The sequence below is a fragment of the Scomber japonicus genome, chromosome 18, assembly GCF_027409825.1.
Source record: "Scomber japonicus isolate fScoJap1 chromosome 18, fScoJap1.pri, whole genome shotgun sequence".
Lineage (NCBI taxonomy): Eukaryota > Metazoa > Chordata > Actinopteri > Scombriformes > Scombridae > Scomber > Scomber japonicus.
The window spans coordinates 13,769,563-13,784,437 of record NC_070595.1 but is presented as its reverse complement, the minus strand read 5'-3'; the positions used below and the strand labels follow the sequence as shown (position 1 = coordinate 13,784,437).

General features: G+C 40.5%; 1 protein-coding gene across 1 annotated transcript in view; it reads left to right on the top strand.

Moving 5' to 3' along the window:
• cacna1aa (calcium channel, voltage-dependent, P/Q type, alpha 1A subunit, a) overlaps positions 1–14,875 on the top strand; it is a 77,768-nt gene that overhangs the window by 32,713 nt on the left and 30,180 nt on the right. Inside the window, exons 9-26 of the mRNA XM_053339072.1 lie at positions 382–426; positions 557–640; positions 1,044–1,250; positions 1,807–1,919; positions 3,034–3,146; positions 3,255–3,386; positions 3,642–3,714; positions 4,034–4,151; positions 4,362–4,429; positions 4,597–4,703; positions 7,535–7,585; positions 8,433–8,598; positions 8,939–9,567; positions 9,785–10,137; positions 10,258–10,393; positions 10,704–10,833; positions 11,055–11,114; positions 11,242–11,348. Coding sequence (XP_053195047.1) covers positions 382–426; positions 557–640; positions 1,044–1,250; positions 1,807–1,919; positions 3,034–3,146; positions 3,255–3,386; positions 3,642–3,714; positions 4,034–4,151; positions 4,362–4,429; positions 4,597–4,703; positions 7,535–7,585; positions 8,433–8,598; positions 8,939–9,567; positions 9,785–10,137; positions 10,258–10,393; positions 10,704–10,833; positions 11,055–11,114; positions 11,242–11,348 — 2,692 coding nt within the window. The remainder of the gene's footprint in view (positions 1–381; positions 427–556; positions 641–1,043; positions 1,251–1,806; positions 1,920–3,033; positions 3,147–3,254; positions 3,387–3,641; positions 3,715–4,033; positions 4,152–4,361; positions 4,430–4,596; positions 4,704–7,534; positions 7,586–8,432; positions 8,599–8,938; positions 9,568–9,784; positions 10,138–10,257; positions 10,394–10,703; positions 10,834–11,054; positions 11,115–11,241; positions 11,349–14,875) is intronic.

The window sequence follows — 14,875 nt, the reverse complement described above, 5'->3', positions numbered from 1 at the left end:
GTCTTGTCTTTTTCACCCATCTGGTGAGGGCAGAAAAGATGCAGAGAGGATAAGAGGGATGGAGGGTTGGATAGTGGATATTGGAAGGAGGAGATAAAGGGGCAGATAAAGGACAGAGCTTTGATCTTCTTGAAAAGACAATCTACATAAAAACAAGGAAACTAAAAAACAGAGGAAGGGAGGGATGAGTAAAAAGCACAGGTGCAGCCCAAAGACTTTATTTCCAGTTTTAATTAAAATTAGAAATGAAAATTAATGATAAAAATGATACATATATTAGACAGTGCTGTATCCATTACCTCGTGGATTTGGGAAGTTGTTATCATAAATGTAATGTAGCTGTATACTGTATTAACTTTTCTGTTTCTCTGTGTTTGGTAGAAGAGGTCATCTTGGCAGATGATGACAATGAAAATGAATACGATGGTATAAATTTGCTGATTTCTTTTTTACTGTGTTTGTGCATGTATGAATGTGATTTTCTAAAATAATATTAAGGAATTTTAGCACATCCAACATAAATGAGTCAACATCAGCACTGTTACATTAATTACAGGCTCCCGTAGGAGAGCCACAAAGAACCATAAGAGCAAAGCTGAACTTCTAAACCCAGAGGAAGGGGAGGGAGATCTGGCAGTAGGTAAGATACTCTCTCTCTCACTCTCTCTCTCTCTCTCTCACACACACGTACACATGCACACACACACACCCACACAGTTTCTCTCAAAGACAAACCACAGGTACAGTACATACAGATACTATCTTATCTTGCATATCAGCATTACCTGACCCTCCTCTCCTTTCCTCTCCTTCCCTCTCCTGTGCCTTGCTGATCTGTATTCCTCCTCACATGTTCACTTTTTGTCTTTCTTCAACCCCTTCATCTTTTCATCTTTTCTTCTAATGTATCCTTGTTACCTTCTTTTCATGATATTTTATGTAGTTATATTATGTTTTGTATATAATGTAACTGTTATACAAGTAGATATATAATTAGGACTGTAAAGCTAACACTATACCATGTGCCTTGTGTAACCTTTCAGGGTCACCATTTGCCCGTGCCAGCTTGAAGAGCTCCAAGCTCGAAGGATCAACTTTCAAGCGGCGGGAGCGACGTCTACGCTTCTTAATCAGACACGTTGTTAAGTCCCAAGCTTTCTACTGGACTGTACTGTGTTTGGTGGGCCTCAACACTATGTGTGTGGCTGTAGTGCACTATGACCAGCCAGAGCCACTTTCGGATTTTCTATGTGAGTAGGAGGGAGGGGAATACATGCATACATAATGCAGGCATGCGCAGATAATCTCCACAGATGCACTACTATCATCACAGATTACTGGAAAGGAGTGGGTGTGCAAATTCTTATGACTAAATCCATGAAAGAGCTGACCCAACCAGTTAACATAAGCACATCCATACACACAATGTTCTCCTCTCACACAGATTTTTGCTGTTTCTCTCTATTGTTTTGTGCATGTACACACATAAATACACATACACAACGTAAACGACTACATTTTGAAGGCAGATGATTGTATTCCAGGGTGATGGAAATTAGTGAAGAATGTGATGTTTGAATGTGATGGTTTATACTTTACTTCTGTGATCCAGGCTGTAAAACTACACAGTGAGAGGTTGAGCTTGGATTATTTATCTTTTGATAGAATAATTTGATGATTTTGATGTTGTTAACAAATTGCATTTTTCTAAAAACACAAATTTCCAAATAGCATACATACAGGTTGAAGGATACGGGGATGGATGATATTCTCTCAGTTATATTTTTGTCTTCTTCTCCCGTCTAGATTTTGCTGAATTAATCTTCCTGGGAATATTCCTGTCGGAGATGTGTATAAAGATGTATGGCCTGGGCAAGCAGGCATACCTCAACTCCTCCTTCAACTGCTTCGACTGCATTGTGAGTCCCACTGCACTTGGGGACACACCCCCACACAAAGAAAGAAATAAAGACACGCAAGCATAAACTCAAGCAGGTGCCAGCACTCGCTTCACACGTGATACAGAGTGTGTGTGCATCTACAAGTACACCTGCTGTTTTCAGTTCATTTTGTGCAGCAGCTCAAAGTGTAAATGGGCTGGGTAATGTGCAATATAGATCCAAGGGTGTGATGATGAATACACTCACAGCATCACAACAATGGTTCAACAAATGAAGATATGCTTCTTCAGGACATCACATTAGTATCACACATCTGCAGCTAAAGGCAGATGCTGTGGATATATATATTTTACCATTAACCCTCGTGTCGTCCTTCCGGGTCAAATTGACCCCGTCTGTTTTGACTGTTCCTTCTTTCCTCCCTTCCTTCCTTCCGTCTGTCCTTCCATCCTCCCTTCCTTCTTTCCTCTATCCTTCCTTCTTTCCTCTGTCCTTCTTTCCTTCCTCCCTCCTCTCTCTCTTTCCTCCCTTCCTTCTTTCCTCCCTCCCTCCTACCTTCCTTCCTTCTTTCTGTCTGTCCTTCCTTCTTCCCTTCTTTCCTCTCTCCCTTTCCTCCCTTCCTTCCTCCCTTCCTTCCTTTCTTCCTTCCTTCTTTTCTTCCTTCTTCTGTTTCCTCCCTTCCTTCCTTCCCTCCTTCCTTCTTTCCTCCCTCCCTCCTACCCTCCTTCCTTTCCTTCATTCTTCCTCCTTTCCTTCATTCTTCCTCCCTCCCTTCCTTCCTTGACTGGAGGACAACAGGAGGGTTAATAAGTACAATGCTTATATATGATTCCATCGTTCTGACTCTGTTTTCCTTTCAACTCTACTGTCTCTCATATTGTAAATAAAAACAGATGTGCTAGAAACAGATGTGGTTCTGAGATGTCTATTATCAACGTGTTAGATCCAATTTTCACCAAAACACCTCTCTTTGCACTGCCTCATTTGAATGAATCTACTGCCTGTTTGTACCTCTTTCCACCTGTGTACTGTGTGAACTATGCTGGTCACCATGGTGATTTGCTGATGTGTGCACATTATTTGCTGATCATGATAAATAACAACATGCTGCATATGCTTGTATTTGTTTTAGGTGATATGTGGTAGTATATTTGAAGTGCTGTGGTCCATTGTCCAGCCGGGCACATCATTTGGCATCAGTGTGCTACGAGCTCTCAGGTTATTGAGGATCTTCAAAGTCACGAAGTGAGTCTTTTGGTGTTTATTATTTCTTATATTTATTTAACTGACGTAATATTACAGTCAGATGAACCCCAATTAAACACTTACTGACTTTGTGTCTCTGTTTTTCAGGTACTGGGCATCTTTACGTAACCTAGTTGTCTCTTTGCTCAACTCCATGAAGTCCATCATCAGCTTGCTCTTCCTGCTCTTCCTCTTCATAGTTGTCTTCGCCTTGCTGGGCATGCAGCTCTTCGGAGGACAGTCAGTAATATCTCCCTTTCCTCTCTGTGTCTCTCTCTCTCCTCTTCTTCCCTTTCAACAGTCCAGTGTTCTACTTTTAATTGCCAGTTTGGCTAAGTCAATCTTTGTCTTTTTCAGGAAAAAAGGTTTTGAGCCTGTAAGATGCATTTCTGATTGCCCATTTTTTTCCTTTGTGCTCTTTTTTTCTCTCCCTCTCTGTATTTTACCCTCTTCCATCTCCACCTCCCATTTGTTTTTTTTCCTTCTCCCTGCTAGGTTTAATTTTGAAAGTGGCACTCCTTCGACCAACTTCGATACCTTCCCTGCAGCAATAATGACAGTGTTCCAGGTGAGCAGAAGGGACAATGTAGAGGGCAGGGAGGGGTAGAGGGAGGGGAGCAGGATGGTAGGAGAAGAAGAAGGTTGGATTAGGACTAAAGAGGATTTACATACAAGGAAGTAATAAGAAAGAGATATAAAATGTAGAATGCTACTTTTAGATTCTTAAATGTCATCAGTCAAGAGTATAATTATGGTGAAGCTTGTGTATAAGAATATGTTAAAGCATCAATCATCATCAGTCAATCATCAACTCACTAAGTGCAATGGCATGGCCTCGTCTGACTTTATATGTATGTGTGTTTGTGTGTGTGTGTGTGTATGGTCAGATCCTGACAGGCGAGGACTGGAACATGGTGATGTATGATGGCATCAAGTCTCAGGGCGGAGTAAACAAGGGCATGGCCTTCTCTGTCTTCTTCATCGTACTCACACTTTTTGGCAACTGTATCCTTTGGCAGTGAAAATGCAAAAACACATTCATAAAGCACGCAATCATTAAAAAAAACATCTAGAAAACGGACAAACATATACTAAACATATACAGTATGAAGATGCACTCACACAGAATTTGTGTCAATCACTGTATGTGCATGCTGGATAAACACATACAAGCAAACCCCCACATACTGTATTCCTTTTTAACTCTGTGTTCAGACACTCTGCTGAATGTGTTCTTGGCCATCGCTGTGGACAATTTGGCCAATGCACAGGAACTGACCAAGGTACCCTACAGTCCAATGTTACTTAAGTCATTACCGTTTTTTTTCTGAACATTCAAAAAAACTAAAGAGTTATGCTTTTTATTTATTTGCTTTATGTCCACTTCCTCTGCTGACATCCCTGCTCCATCGCTTTATTTTGATTTCCTTCCTAATCTCTCTATCTACAGGATGAGCAGGAGGAAGAGGAGGCTGCCAGTCAGAAGATCGCCCTGCAAAAAGCCAAGGAGGTGGCTGAAGTCAGCCCACTGTCTGCTGCCAACCTCTCCATTGCAGCGTGAGTTTCTGTCTCTATAACTGTTGTGCTCTATTTTTCTCTCTCTCCATTTCTAGAATTTTCACACCCAGGCCCTAATATTAGTACACATTGTATTTGCACATACCCTTAAAGAAATCTCATTCACCAACAAGGAGTCCAGCATTAATGCCATATTCGGCTCCTTAGAGAGAGAGCACCATGCAGTACACTCACACTTACTCTTAAGTGTCAACTCACTTAATCAGGTATCAGTGAGATAATGATGATGTTACAAAAACAAATAATTGAAATTAAAATGTCCTCTTCAAACACAATGCCTGATGTTGCTTATGTTTTGTACCATAGTGACATTTGACAACGCTGCATTAATTGCCACTGATGTCATTTCTGTCTAAAGGAGGATAATCGTGTCCATTTCATTTTAGAATACAACAAATTCACAACCAACCATGGGTGCAGAGTTTGTATACAGAAATACATGCAAAGTTTTTATGGATTTGTTGCACTTTTCACACTGATGCCAAACAGCTTTTACTTTGCTTGACATAAAGGATTACCCCGTTTTTTATACATCCATAAGTAGACATTCTAAAATCATAATTAATAATATATAGTAATATATAGTAGTATAGTATAATAACATAATTACACATGTGTTTCCATCTGATAACAGTACATTTAGTGGTAAACTGATACATCTTGCCTCTTTCTCCTCTGTCAGCTTATCAAACTCCCCCTCCTTTCTTCTTTTTATTTCTCTTTGTCACACTCTTTTTTTTTTGCATGCTAAAAGACACAGTCACACACACATACACACTCACAAGCCAGCATTTGATTGATCTGGGCCATCCCTCCTCCGGTCAGGAGAGTCAGAGTCTTTGATCTTGTTTCTCTGTATACACAGGGGTCTTTCCTTTCACTCCTGGTAAAGTTCACACACTCTCACTCACACAAGCGTGCGCACAGAGCCTCACAACACACTATGGTCTGTCCCTAAAAAAAGCACAACAGGGGAGCCCAAGTCTGCTTAGAAATATCACACACGCAACACGCACACACTTCTGACCTTTACTGCTTTGATACACAAGCCTGTGTATGTCTTTATATCACACACACACACACACACACACACACACACACACACACACACACACACACACACACACACACACACTCTCACACACATTATCAGATGCAGATGCTATGAATTGAAATGATGTCCACAGACACACATGCTGATACAGTACATGTTCATCATTTTGTGTCACAGTGTTTCTTCTGACTGTATGTGCTGTGCGTACTTAAATGTGATGTGAACATTTGTGTATATGTATCAGTAATCTTTATTTTTCTTGGGAGTCCTATTAAGGTTGAATGTTTTCTTTTTCAATACAATACGTGTGTGTGTTTAGGAAAGCTACATATGCATATTGAAACAGTATTATATCTATATCTATATTACATCAAACTTGCTAAGGTTATTAGCCTAAATACTGGCCACCAGGATGTATTGTATATATTGAAATGATAGCGGGTGTTGCCTAATCATAGAGGGAGATGCTAAAGTAGAGTAGACAGTAAAGTCTACTAGAGAATTAGATTTTAATTTACTCTTGAGTAATACTAGGAATATAGGACTGCAGTGAGTGTGTTACATCCCTCTGTATCAGTGTAAATCCTAACACTTATTCCTACAGTATAAAAAAGGGAAGATATTGAAATTCCTATGGAGATAGTCTTTGTTTTTCAAGCAGGGATTTTAAACTTGGGGACATCAGTGGTGCATGAAGAATCTCTTAAGAAGATATTCTGTGGTAGATACAGGAAGGAAGCCGCTGTGAAAGCTCCATAAAACCCATGGAAAACAGTAGTAAGGCTACATATACAATGACTGGTACTCTCACAATTATCATATTATATCATATTATAATTACAATGATTACTGTCATTCTAGATGGCTGGAAGCAAGTTTACCTCTGGGTTTCAGTTTGCTTAACAAGTTTTTAGTTTCTTTTTAGCTTTGCTGTGTGCTAAACTGTTAGTGTGCTCTATAGCAAAGCATAATATATTCTTATTATATTTTATTTGTTGTTTGTGAAACCCATAGTAGAGTTTATGCTCATTAGCACAGCCTTATGAGCAGTGCATTATTTTTGAGATGTACATACACATTGACAAATACATGCCCGTGTATGGTAAAATCATGGGACCATAATTTGTAAGAGAAAAGAAAAAACATATATAAATAAAGAAAGAATTAGACCTGTGGTATTATATAACAAGGGTAAATTGGTACTTTGGAGAACAAAGGTGGTAACTGGAAGGAAGGTAGCAGGACATATTTGAATTTAAATTAAAGATATAGACAAATATGAACATCAGAGAAATAGCTTGGAATTGTGAAAGACCGATAAAGAGAAGAGTGATGATCAGGACAGAACAGCAGTAGGCATGCAGGGTGAGTGAGTGATGCAAGAAAGATGAAATTTGTGAGATTGCAAAAAAGGAGCATAGCGAAAAATAAATAGGATTGTCTTAGATTCAGAGATGGAACAAACTACACAGATGAGTGTATGTGACTGTCTGTTTGGGTGCATGTTCTTTGTATGTATGTGTGTGAAGGGTTGCATTCCAAAATGCTAAATCTTTATGGCAATAATGTAACAGTTTCTCTAGACCTGTTCAGTTTTTGCATTTCTTTTACTTATTTTAGTAATTCAGTCATTACAGCAGTTTTTATTAAAAAAACAAACAAACAAACAAAACAGTGAATGGATAGCCCATTTTGGAATGAAATCCTCCTTTTGTTCTTTCGTGCCATCTCACTCACCAGCTGTTTCCCTCCTCAGCAACAAAGTACACAGTGAGTGTCACAACGCTACCGACCCCTTTCTGGACTGGTATTTATTTATTTGTTTATTCATTTCTGAATCCCTTCTGTTTATTGACTTTACAACCATTCCTCGCTTTCTTTTCCCGTTTTAGAACACCCTCCTTTCCTTGTCCTTTTGTTCTCAACTTTTTATAAATTACATACCTGGCTTTCTGTAGCTGTTATTTGTGTTGGTTTATTTTTGAGATTACATTTTCTGTTGCCTGCACCTTGCAGTACGGCTGTTGCTTTAGTGTGGTTGACTGTTGGCCCCTGCGAGAAAAGGGACTTTAAAGTGTTTATTGGTAGATGTTTTGGAGGCTAAGAAAGGAGGTCCTGACACTTTCTGTCAGTGATTCATCAAGTAGGTAATCAGTCACCGTAACTAGTCACAGAATCTTGTGATCACTGTGACTTTTGTCAACTACTCAATTAAGCTCGGTGGGGATTTAGGGGTGCCATTCTGGCTTTTTGTCTGTTCATTAAATTGTGTATACTTTAGTTTGAATGGGTTAATTATTGATCAGTTTAATAAATTCTGACCTTGCCTCAGCGTTATCCTCCATTTTGTGTCCCCACATGGTTTCCCAAAGTAGGGCTGTCCTACCTTGTGCTTTGGCAAGCTGTGTAGACACCCAGAACATTGTTCTGTTGAGCTGACATGTTCTGTAGGTTCAGCCAAATGACCCTTTTACATGTCTGTGGCCCCCAGTGTGTCTTTATGTCCCGGCTATTTTATGTACTTATATTTTTGGTGTTGGTTTTCACATCATTCTCATGTCTTTGTGTGTATATATTCGCACCATTACATGTTTATAAACGGGTCTTCATTGCCATCTGTCTCCTCCCCCCTCCCCACCATGTTCATTTTGCAGCAAGGAGCAGCAGAAGAACCACAAAGGGCTCAGTAAGTCTGTGTGGGAACAACGCACCAAGGAGCTGAGGAAGCAGACTCTGGCATCCAGCCGGGAGGCCCTGTATAACGAGCTGGACCCTGACGAGCGCTGGAAGGCAAGGACAGGGAGGGAGGAGCACAACAATGTAAAGGACAAGGCAAAATGAAAGCCTCTAGACTTGTGCTATCAGTGTACACAAGTGATGGCAGTGATGATGATGATGATACTTTTTACATACATGTTACTTACCTGGTGTTTAATTATATATAGTTTATTTTGTAAATATGGTATGTTTGCCATCTGTAATCTATACATTGACTGGAAAATGTCAAATGTGACCATAATTCACAGCTACCATGAGATTTTTTGCTACACCCAATGAGAAGTATAAATCATAACTTCATGTTGTAACTTCTCTTTTTGTTTCTCCTGTACCTTGCTGCACATCCCTCTATGCACCTCTTTATCCTCTCTTCATTGACCAGGTCAACTTCGCACGGCAAATTCGTCCAGACATGAAGACCCACCTGGATCGGCCCTTGGTGGTTGACCCCCATGAGAACCGCAACAACAACACCAATAAGACCACTGCAAACAATTCAGACCTCTGCGTCAGCCAGCACCATCCTGCTGATGAGCTCCACAGGCAAACACGCCTCCATGAACATGGTGGCCAGACAGGAGGTGGTGGTGGAGGAGGTTCAGGTCCAGTCAGGGCTCCACTGGAGAGGGGAGAGTCCACAGAGAGCAGGCGGAGCCGAAAAGCTGAGCACCACCATCACAGCTCTCATGTCCGACTGGATGCAACAGTGATTCCTGGGCCTGGGTCGGAGGAGAGGCCGTCCCGGCGCCATCACCACACCAGGAGTGGCAGTCGAGGGGGAGGGCAGTCAGAACACAGGAAGCCCCGGTCACATCGTAAGCATGCAGAAGATGAAGATGGTGGTGGAGGAACTGGAAAAACAGGGAGGCACAAGAGCAAAGGGGTGGACGGAGGAGGTGAAGGAGGAGAGCAGGAGGGAGCTGGTGATGGCAGTGAGAGGAGGCCAAGAAGAAATCGCCATGGCAACCAGACGGATGGCGAGGGGAAGAGGGTGTGCCAGCACCGAAGGAAGTATGTCCATTGCTGGTTATAGATATGCTATAATGTTCCTCTCGACAAAAAACTTTATCCTCATTAAGTCTTCTCTTAACTCATATTTTTGTCAGTTTTTCTCTCACACACTCCATTTCTTATTGGATACCATGTCCTCCTTTACTCTGCTTTCCTCTCTTTTCATCTTAACTTTCTTTTCTGTTGACATGTTTCCCCTCTTACTCCCTCTTCCCAGGGATTGCAGTGTCCCTAACCTCTCTACCACAAGGCCCATACAAAAGAGCCTCTCCAGGCAGGATAGCCAGTACAGTGAGGATATGGACAACCTCATGAATACCAAACTTGTCTCTGGCTCTACTCCACCTAGTGAGGGTCACCCAGTGAATCCAGTTTCCAACCACACTGTTGCCCCTGGCTTTGGATCTGCCCTTCATCTTGCTAACAGTGCCACTCGTGGGAGTTTGGTCACATTAGATAGCTATGGGAACATCGGACATCACCGGGCCAACAGCATCATCAGGCTGCCTCATCCTGACTACACAGCTGTAGACATGCCAATTTTTCCATCCACCAATGCTATACTGCAGGGTAAGGGCAGAATAAATGTTTATCTTCTAGTACCTCTTTTCATATTTAACTATTTCCTTACATAACAAACTTTCATATCCAATCTTTCCTCCCCCTTTTCTCTCTCCCTCTAAAATGTAGTAAATAAGAATGCCAACACAGAGCCTTTACCAACAAAAGAGGATAAAGACGATGATGATGATGAAAAGGGAGGTGAAGGAGGACCCAAGCCCATGCCTCCATTCAGCTCCATGTTCATCCTGTCCACCACCAACCCGTACGTAGGATGGTTACAAATATGTGCACCCACACACATACTAAATGAATGAATATAGGCTGACACACAGGAATATGTACTTAAGGCATCCACCAACATTTGTTGTTTCTTGATGTTTGGATTTAGAGCCGAATCCTGGTTGGAAAATTCAACTTCTATTGCAACTACAGCACTTGCATATGCACACATACTAACATGCACACAGATGCACACTCACAGTAAACCAACAGATACAATATATTTACAAAGCAGATCTAAAGAGATGCATAGCACTCATGCTAAACAAAAAAACATATTTGTCTGACCCTAGGTTTCGGCGGGCGTGTCACTACATCTGTACCCTGCGTTATTTTGAGATGTGTATCCTGCTGGTCATTGCCATGAGCAGTATTGCCCTAGCGGCTGAAGACCCTGTTTGGCCTGAATCCCCTCGCAACAATGTAAGAAAGTCAACACACACTCTGACATTAATTTGATTTTAATTCTGGTCAATGAACTATACTAATTTAATAGCAAACAGACTCGTGAAATATTTTACTCTTGACTGAAGTCCACTAGGTCAAATGTAAAGTCAACCACAAACTGCTCCTTAAAAGGACTCTTGTGTTAAGGCACTAGTAGGTGCCATTCTTTCAAATATTCCTTCTTTCTCTTTGTGTAGGTTCTTCGCTATTTCGACTATGTCTTCACAGGAGTGTTCACATTTGAGATGCTGATAAAGGTAAAAAAGAAAAAAAATCTAAAAAAAATCGCAATTACTTCTGTCAAGCATCTGCCAAAACAACATTGTACACATCCATGACAAAGGGCTCACCACCTCAGAATCACATTCTCTCTTTCTATTGTAGATGGTGGATTTAGGGTTGGTCTTGCACCAGGGCTCTTACTTCCGGGACTTGTGGAACATCCTTGACTTTATAGTGGTTAGTGGTGCTCTGGTGGCCTTCGCCTTCACGTAAGTCTCCCTCCTGCCTCTCCCTACCCCCTCCTCTCTTCCCTCCTCAGTCCCCCTTCTCCTTTTCCTGTCTACTGCTTCACTGGCACCTTGGAGTACAGCTTCTCTATTCTTCTCTGTTCATCCATAGCTCATTTGTGGGCTCTCTCTCCCTCTACTTTCTCTCTGACTTGTTCTTTCATTCTGTGACACATACTCTCTTTCACTCTTTCAAAATTCTCTTGTCTCATCTCTTCATTAAACCTTTTCCTACCTGTATCTAAAAAATGGCCAATTCTCTACAGTTGTCCAGTTTCTCTGCCTTTTCTGTCTCATTCAGCTTTGCCCCCCACAGTCCTGCCATTTCTAAGCCCCTCCATCGGCCCATATTCCCCACATGTTATAAAATAGTTCCCTAGCTTCCCCTTCCTATCCACCTCTTCTTTCCCCTGTGAGAGGTGAGGACCACCCTTTGCACCTGTAACCCTTTAGTGCCTAGGGCGTTCTAGAGTTAAAGGCCCATGCAAAGCCAGGCCAGGTCATGCTGTACTCGCTCTCAAAAACCTCCACACCCTTCTCCACGGCAAAGCAGGTACTTTAAACCCTCCTTAATCTGCATGACTATGAGGATGAAATACAGTTTAATTTGCATAACTGGGTTAAGTTGGGGCTTAGGTTATGAGTACTATGCTGGGTACAAAGCATGAATTGTGAGTTTTGGGATTTATTGTCATGCTTTTGCATTGTTGGGGTGAATATGAAGTAAAAAAAAATATCTGCAGGACTATAGTCTATCTTAAATGTAATGTGACATTGGTGTAGTTCGAAGACACACTGTACTATATGTTTACAATGGTAATGCTGTAACCTCCTACACCAACTCTCACACAGGTCATCACCAGAAGTGTAAGGCTGTGGATTTGTGTGAGGGATACACCTGAGGGTGGAAAGAATGGGGGTTTTGACAGTATATGTGGCAGACTCACAAACTTGTTACAAGGAGAGCAATATACTCTTGTCAGTGCATGTTGTAATTTACATTAAAAAAAAGAAGATTCAGCTAGCTTTATGCTGATCCTACAAAGTTTTCACTGTGCAAGTAAGTGAACATTTATAATTTCCCTCAAAGCTAATCTGCATTGTATGAACACATTAGCTTTCTGTAAATGTCAACATTAATTGGCATTAAGTCTGAATAAAAATCTTACATACTAGCCCAAAATTCACATAAGCAAGACATTTGCCATATGACATATTTTTGTTGTTGTTTATCTTGTTTATATTGCTTTGTGACAGTTACGTAATGCAGAACTGAATACAGTAACAGTAAGTCAACTGGCTTCAGTGATCATAAGCCCAGTCTGTCTCAGAAAATTAACACCTGTGTGCTTTCTCCTTCTCCATTCAATATCATATGTCACCAAGCCCTCTCTTGTGTTGGGCAACTGAGGTTAGTGGGCTAAGATGGGGAGTTTGTCTCTCCATCACAATTTCCCAACAACAACAACAACAACAACAAAAAAGATACTCCAAATGACCTCTTTCTGCTTTGCACTTATGCAATCAGATGCATTTCAATATAACAGCCCTGCATTTAATACATTTAATACAGGCTGTCAATATATGAAACATTATAGCAGAATTATACATTATAAGCTTTGCAAAGTGAGAATCTATTGCTGGGCTGTTGTATTGGATTGTATTAGATTATACAGGCCAGTGTACAGTGCTGCAGCAATGAAGAAATAACAGTTGCCTTGAATAATATACTGGGCTTGAACAGATATTTAGTCACCAGGATTATATTTTTATTGATTACCACAAATTATTACCACAGAGATTGGGATTTTAAACAGTCCTCTTGACCATTTCCATTGAGCCAAATATATGTATATATTTATATTTATATTTTTGGTGGAATGTCATTGAAATGAGACTGAGACTAAGCCTTTCATAAGCTCAGCTGATGAGGAAAGTTTACATTCATACAAACAAGGTCTCCATATCCTCCATATCCATGCATATTAAAATGGAAATGGATAAGTGACATAAATAATTGAATGCACTGTGCATGAAGCATTTGATAAACTATTTAGTTGGTACAGCTTGATGACTTTAAGTCATAAGCTAATGGGAAGTTTGCCTAGTGTAAAAAAAGAAAAAGGAAAAACCCCTCCATCTTGCACTTTCCCAGCATGGTATCTTCTAACATTGTCCCTTCAATGTTGCTTTAAACTGTTTTCTCATTGGTCTCTGAGTTTGATCCTTAACACTCAGCTTTCAAACTACCTTAAATCTGAGAAAGCTGAACTGGAGTAAACCTAAAGTTGTTCATTTAAAGCAAAATACTGGGCTGTCTTTACTTTAATTATCTCACCCCTCCCTCCCGTGTTCTTAGTCCATCCCTTCACAGCAACACCCAACATCTCTCTTACTTCTTCCTCCTCATCCTTCTGGCCTCAAACATGTCCACAGAATTGGGTAAGGTGTAAATAAAACAAACAATAAATTAAAAAAAAGAAAAGACCCCACAAGCTTATGAAGTTGAGAACATCTACCCTTTAACCATTCCAACCTTGCACATGACCATTGTTTTTGTCAAAAACAATGGTCACCTTCTACAGTGTAGTTTGTAGCCAGCAGTATCATTACCTTGAAGAAAGGTGATGGATACTTGAATACTAAGGGATACCCTTCTACTAATATATTGTTTTCTGGTTGGAGACACACCCCCTAATTTTTAATAATTTCATGACCCATGGCTTTATTGCATGATGGTACTGTACATTAAGACTAGTATCAATAGATGATTTGGTGCCACTTCTGTAAAGGGGGTTTCCTCTCTGTGATTCAGTGACATCAATGAAGAATGTCAACTCATTTATTCTGAAACACTGAAAAAATGAATATTTACTTTAGGTATTTTCAACATGATTTTGCCATACCATAACAAAAAATTAAACAAACCAAGAAGAGAATTGAATGTGACTTAGGACAACTTAATCCTCAAAGATGACACAAGAGATGTCAACTGTTTGAACACCTACCAGTCCTTAAAACTTTAGTGCATTGTTACTGATTCCAGGCCTGAAGATGATGAATTGCTTGTCTTATGAAGAAAACAAACATGTGGCAGGTGCTCCAGGGTTCTAGTGGTGGTGCCTCATCTACAAAACTGGCTTTGACCCCAGTCTTTCTCTCTGAATCATTTCTATTTGTATGGTTTTTTTCCACTAACACTCTTCCCCCTAACTTCAGTTGAATCTAGTTGTATATGTGGTACACATAAACCTGTCTGTGTTTCTGTTTGTGTGTATATATCTGTGTGCTTCTGTCCTTAACTCTGTCTCCTCTTACCTCTGTGTGTTATATATGTATATGTGGGTCAACTGTATACGTGTCTGTGTTTTCTCTCTCTTTGTCTCTCTGTCTGTACAAGGGAAATGTTATGGGCCTGGAAAAAGATGTATGCAGTGACACAATGTTTAAAGCGGGAGTAGAGATAATGGACTAAAAAAAAAATAGGCCAATGTGAAATCCAAGTAATT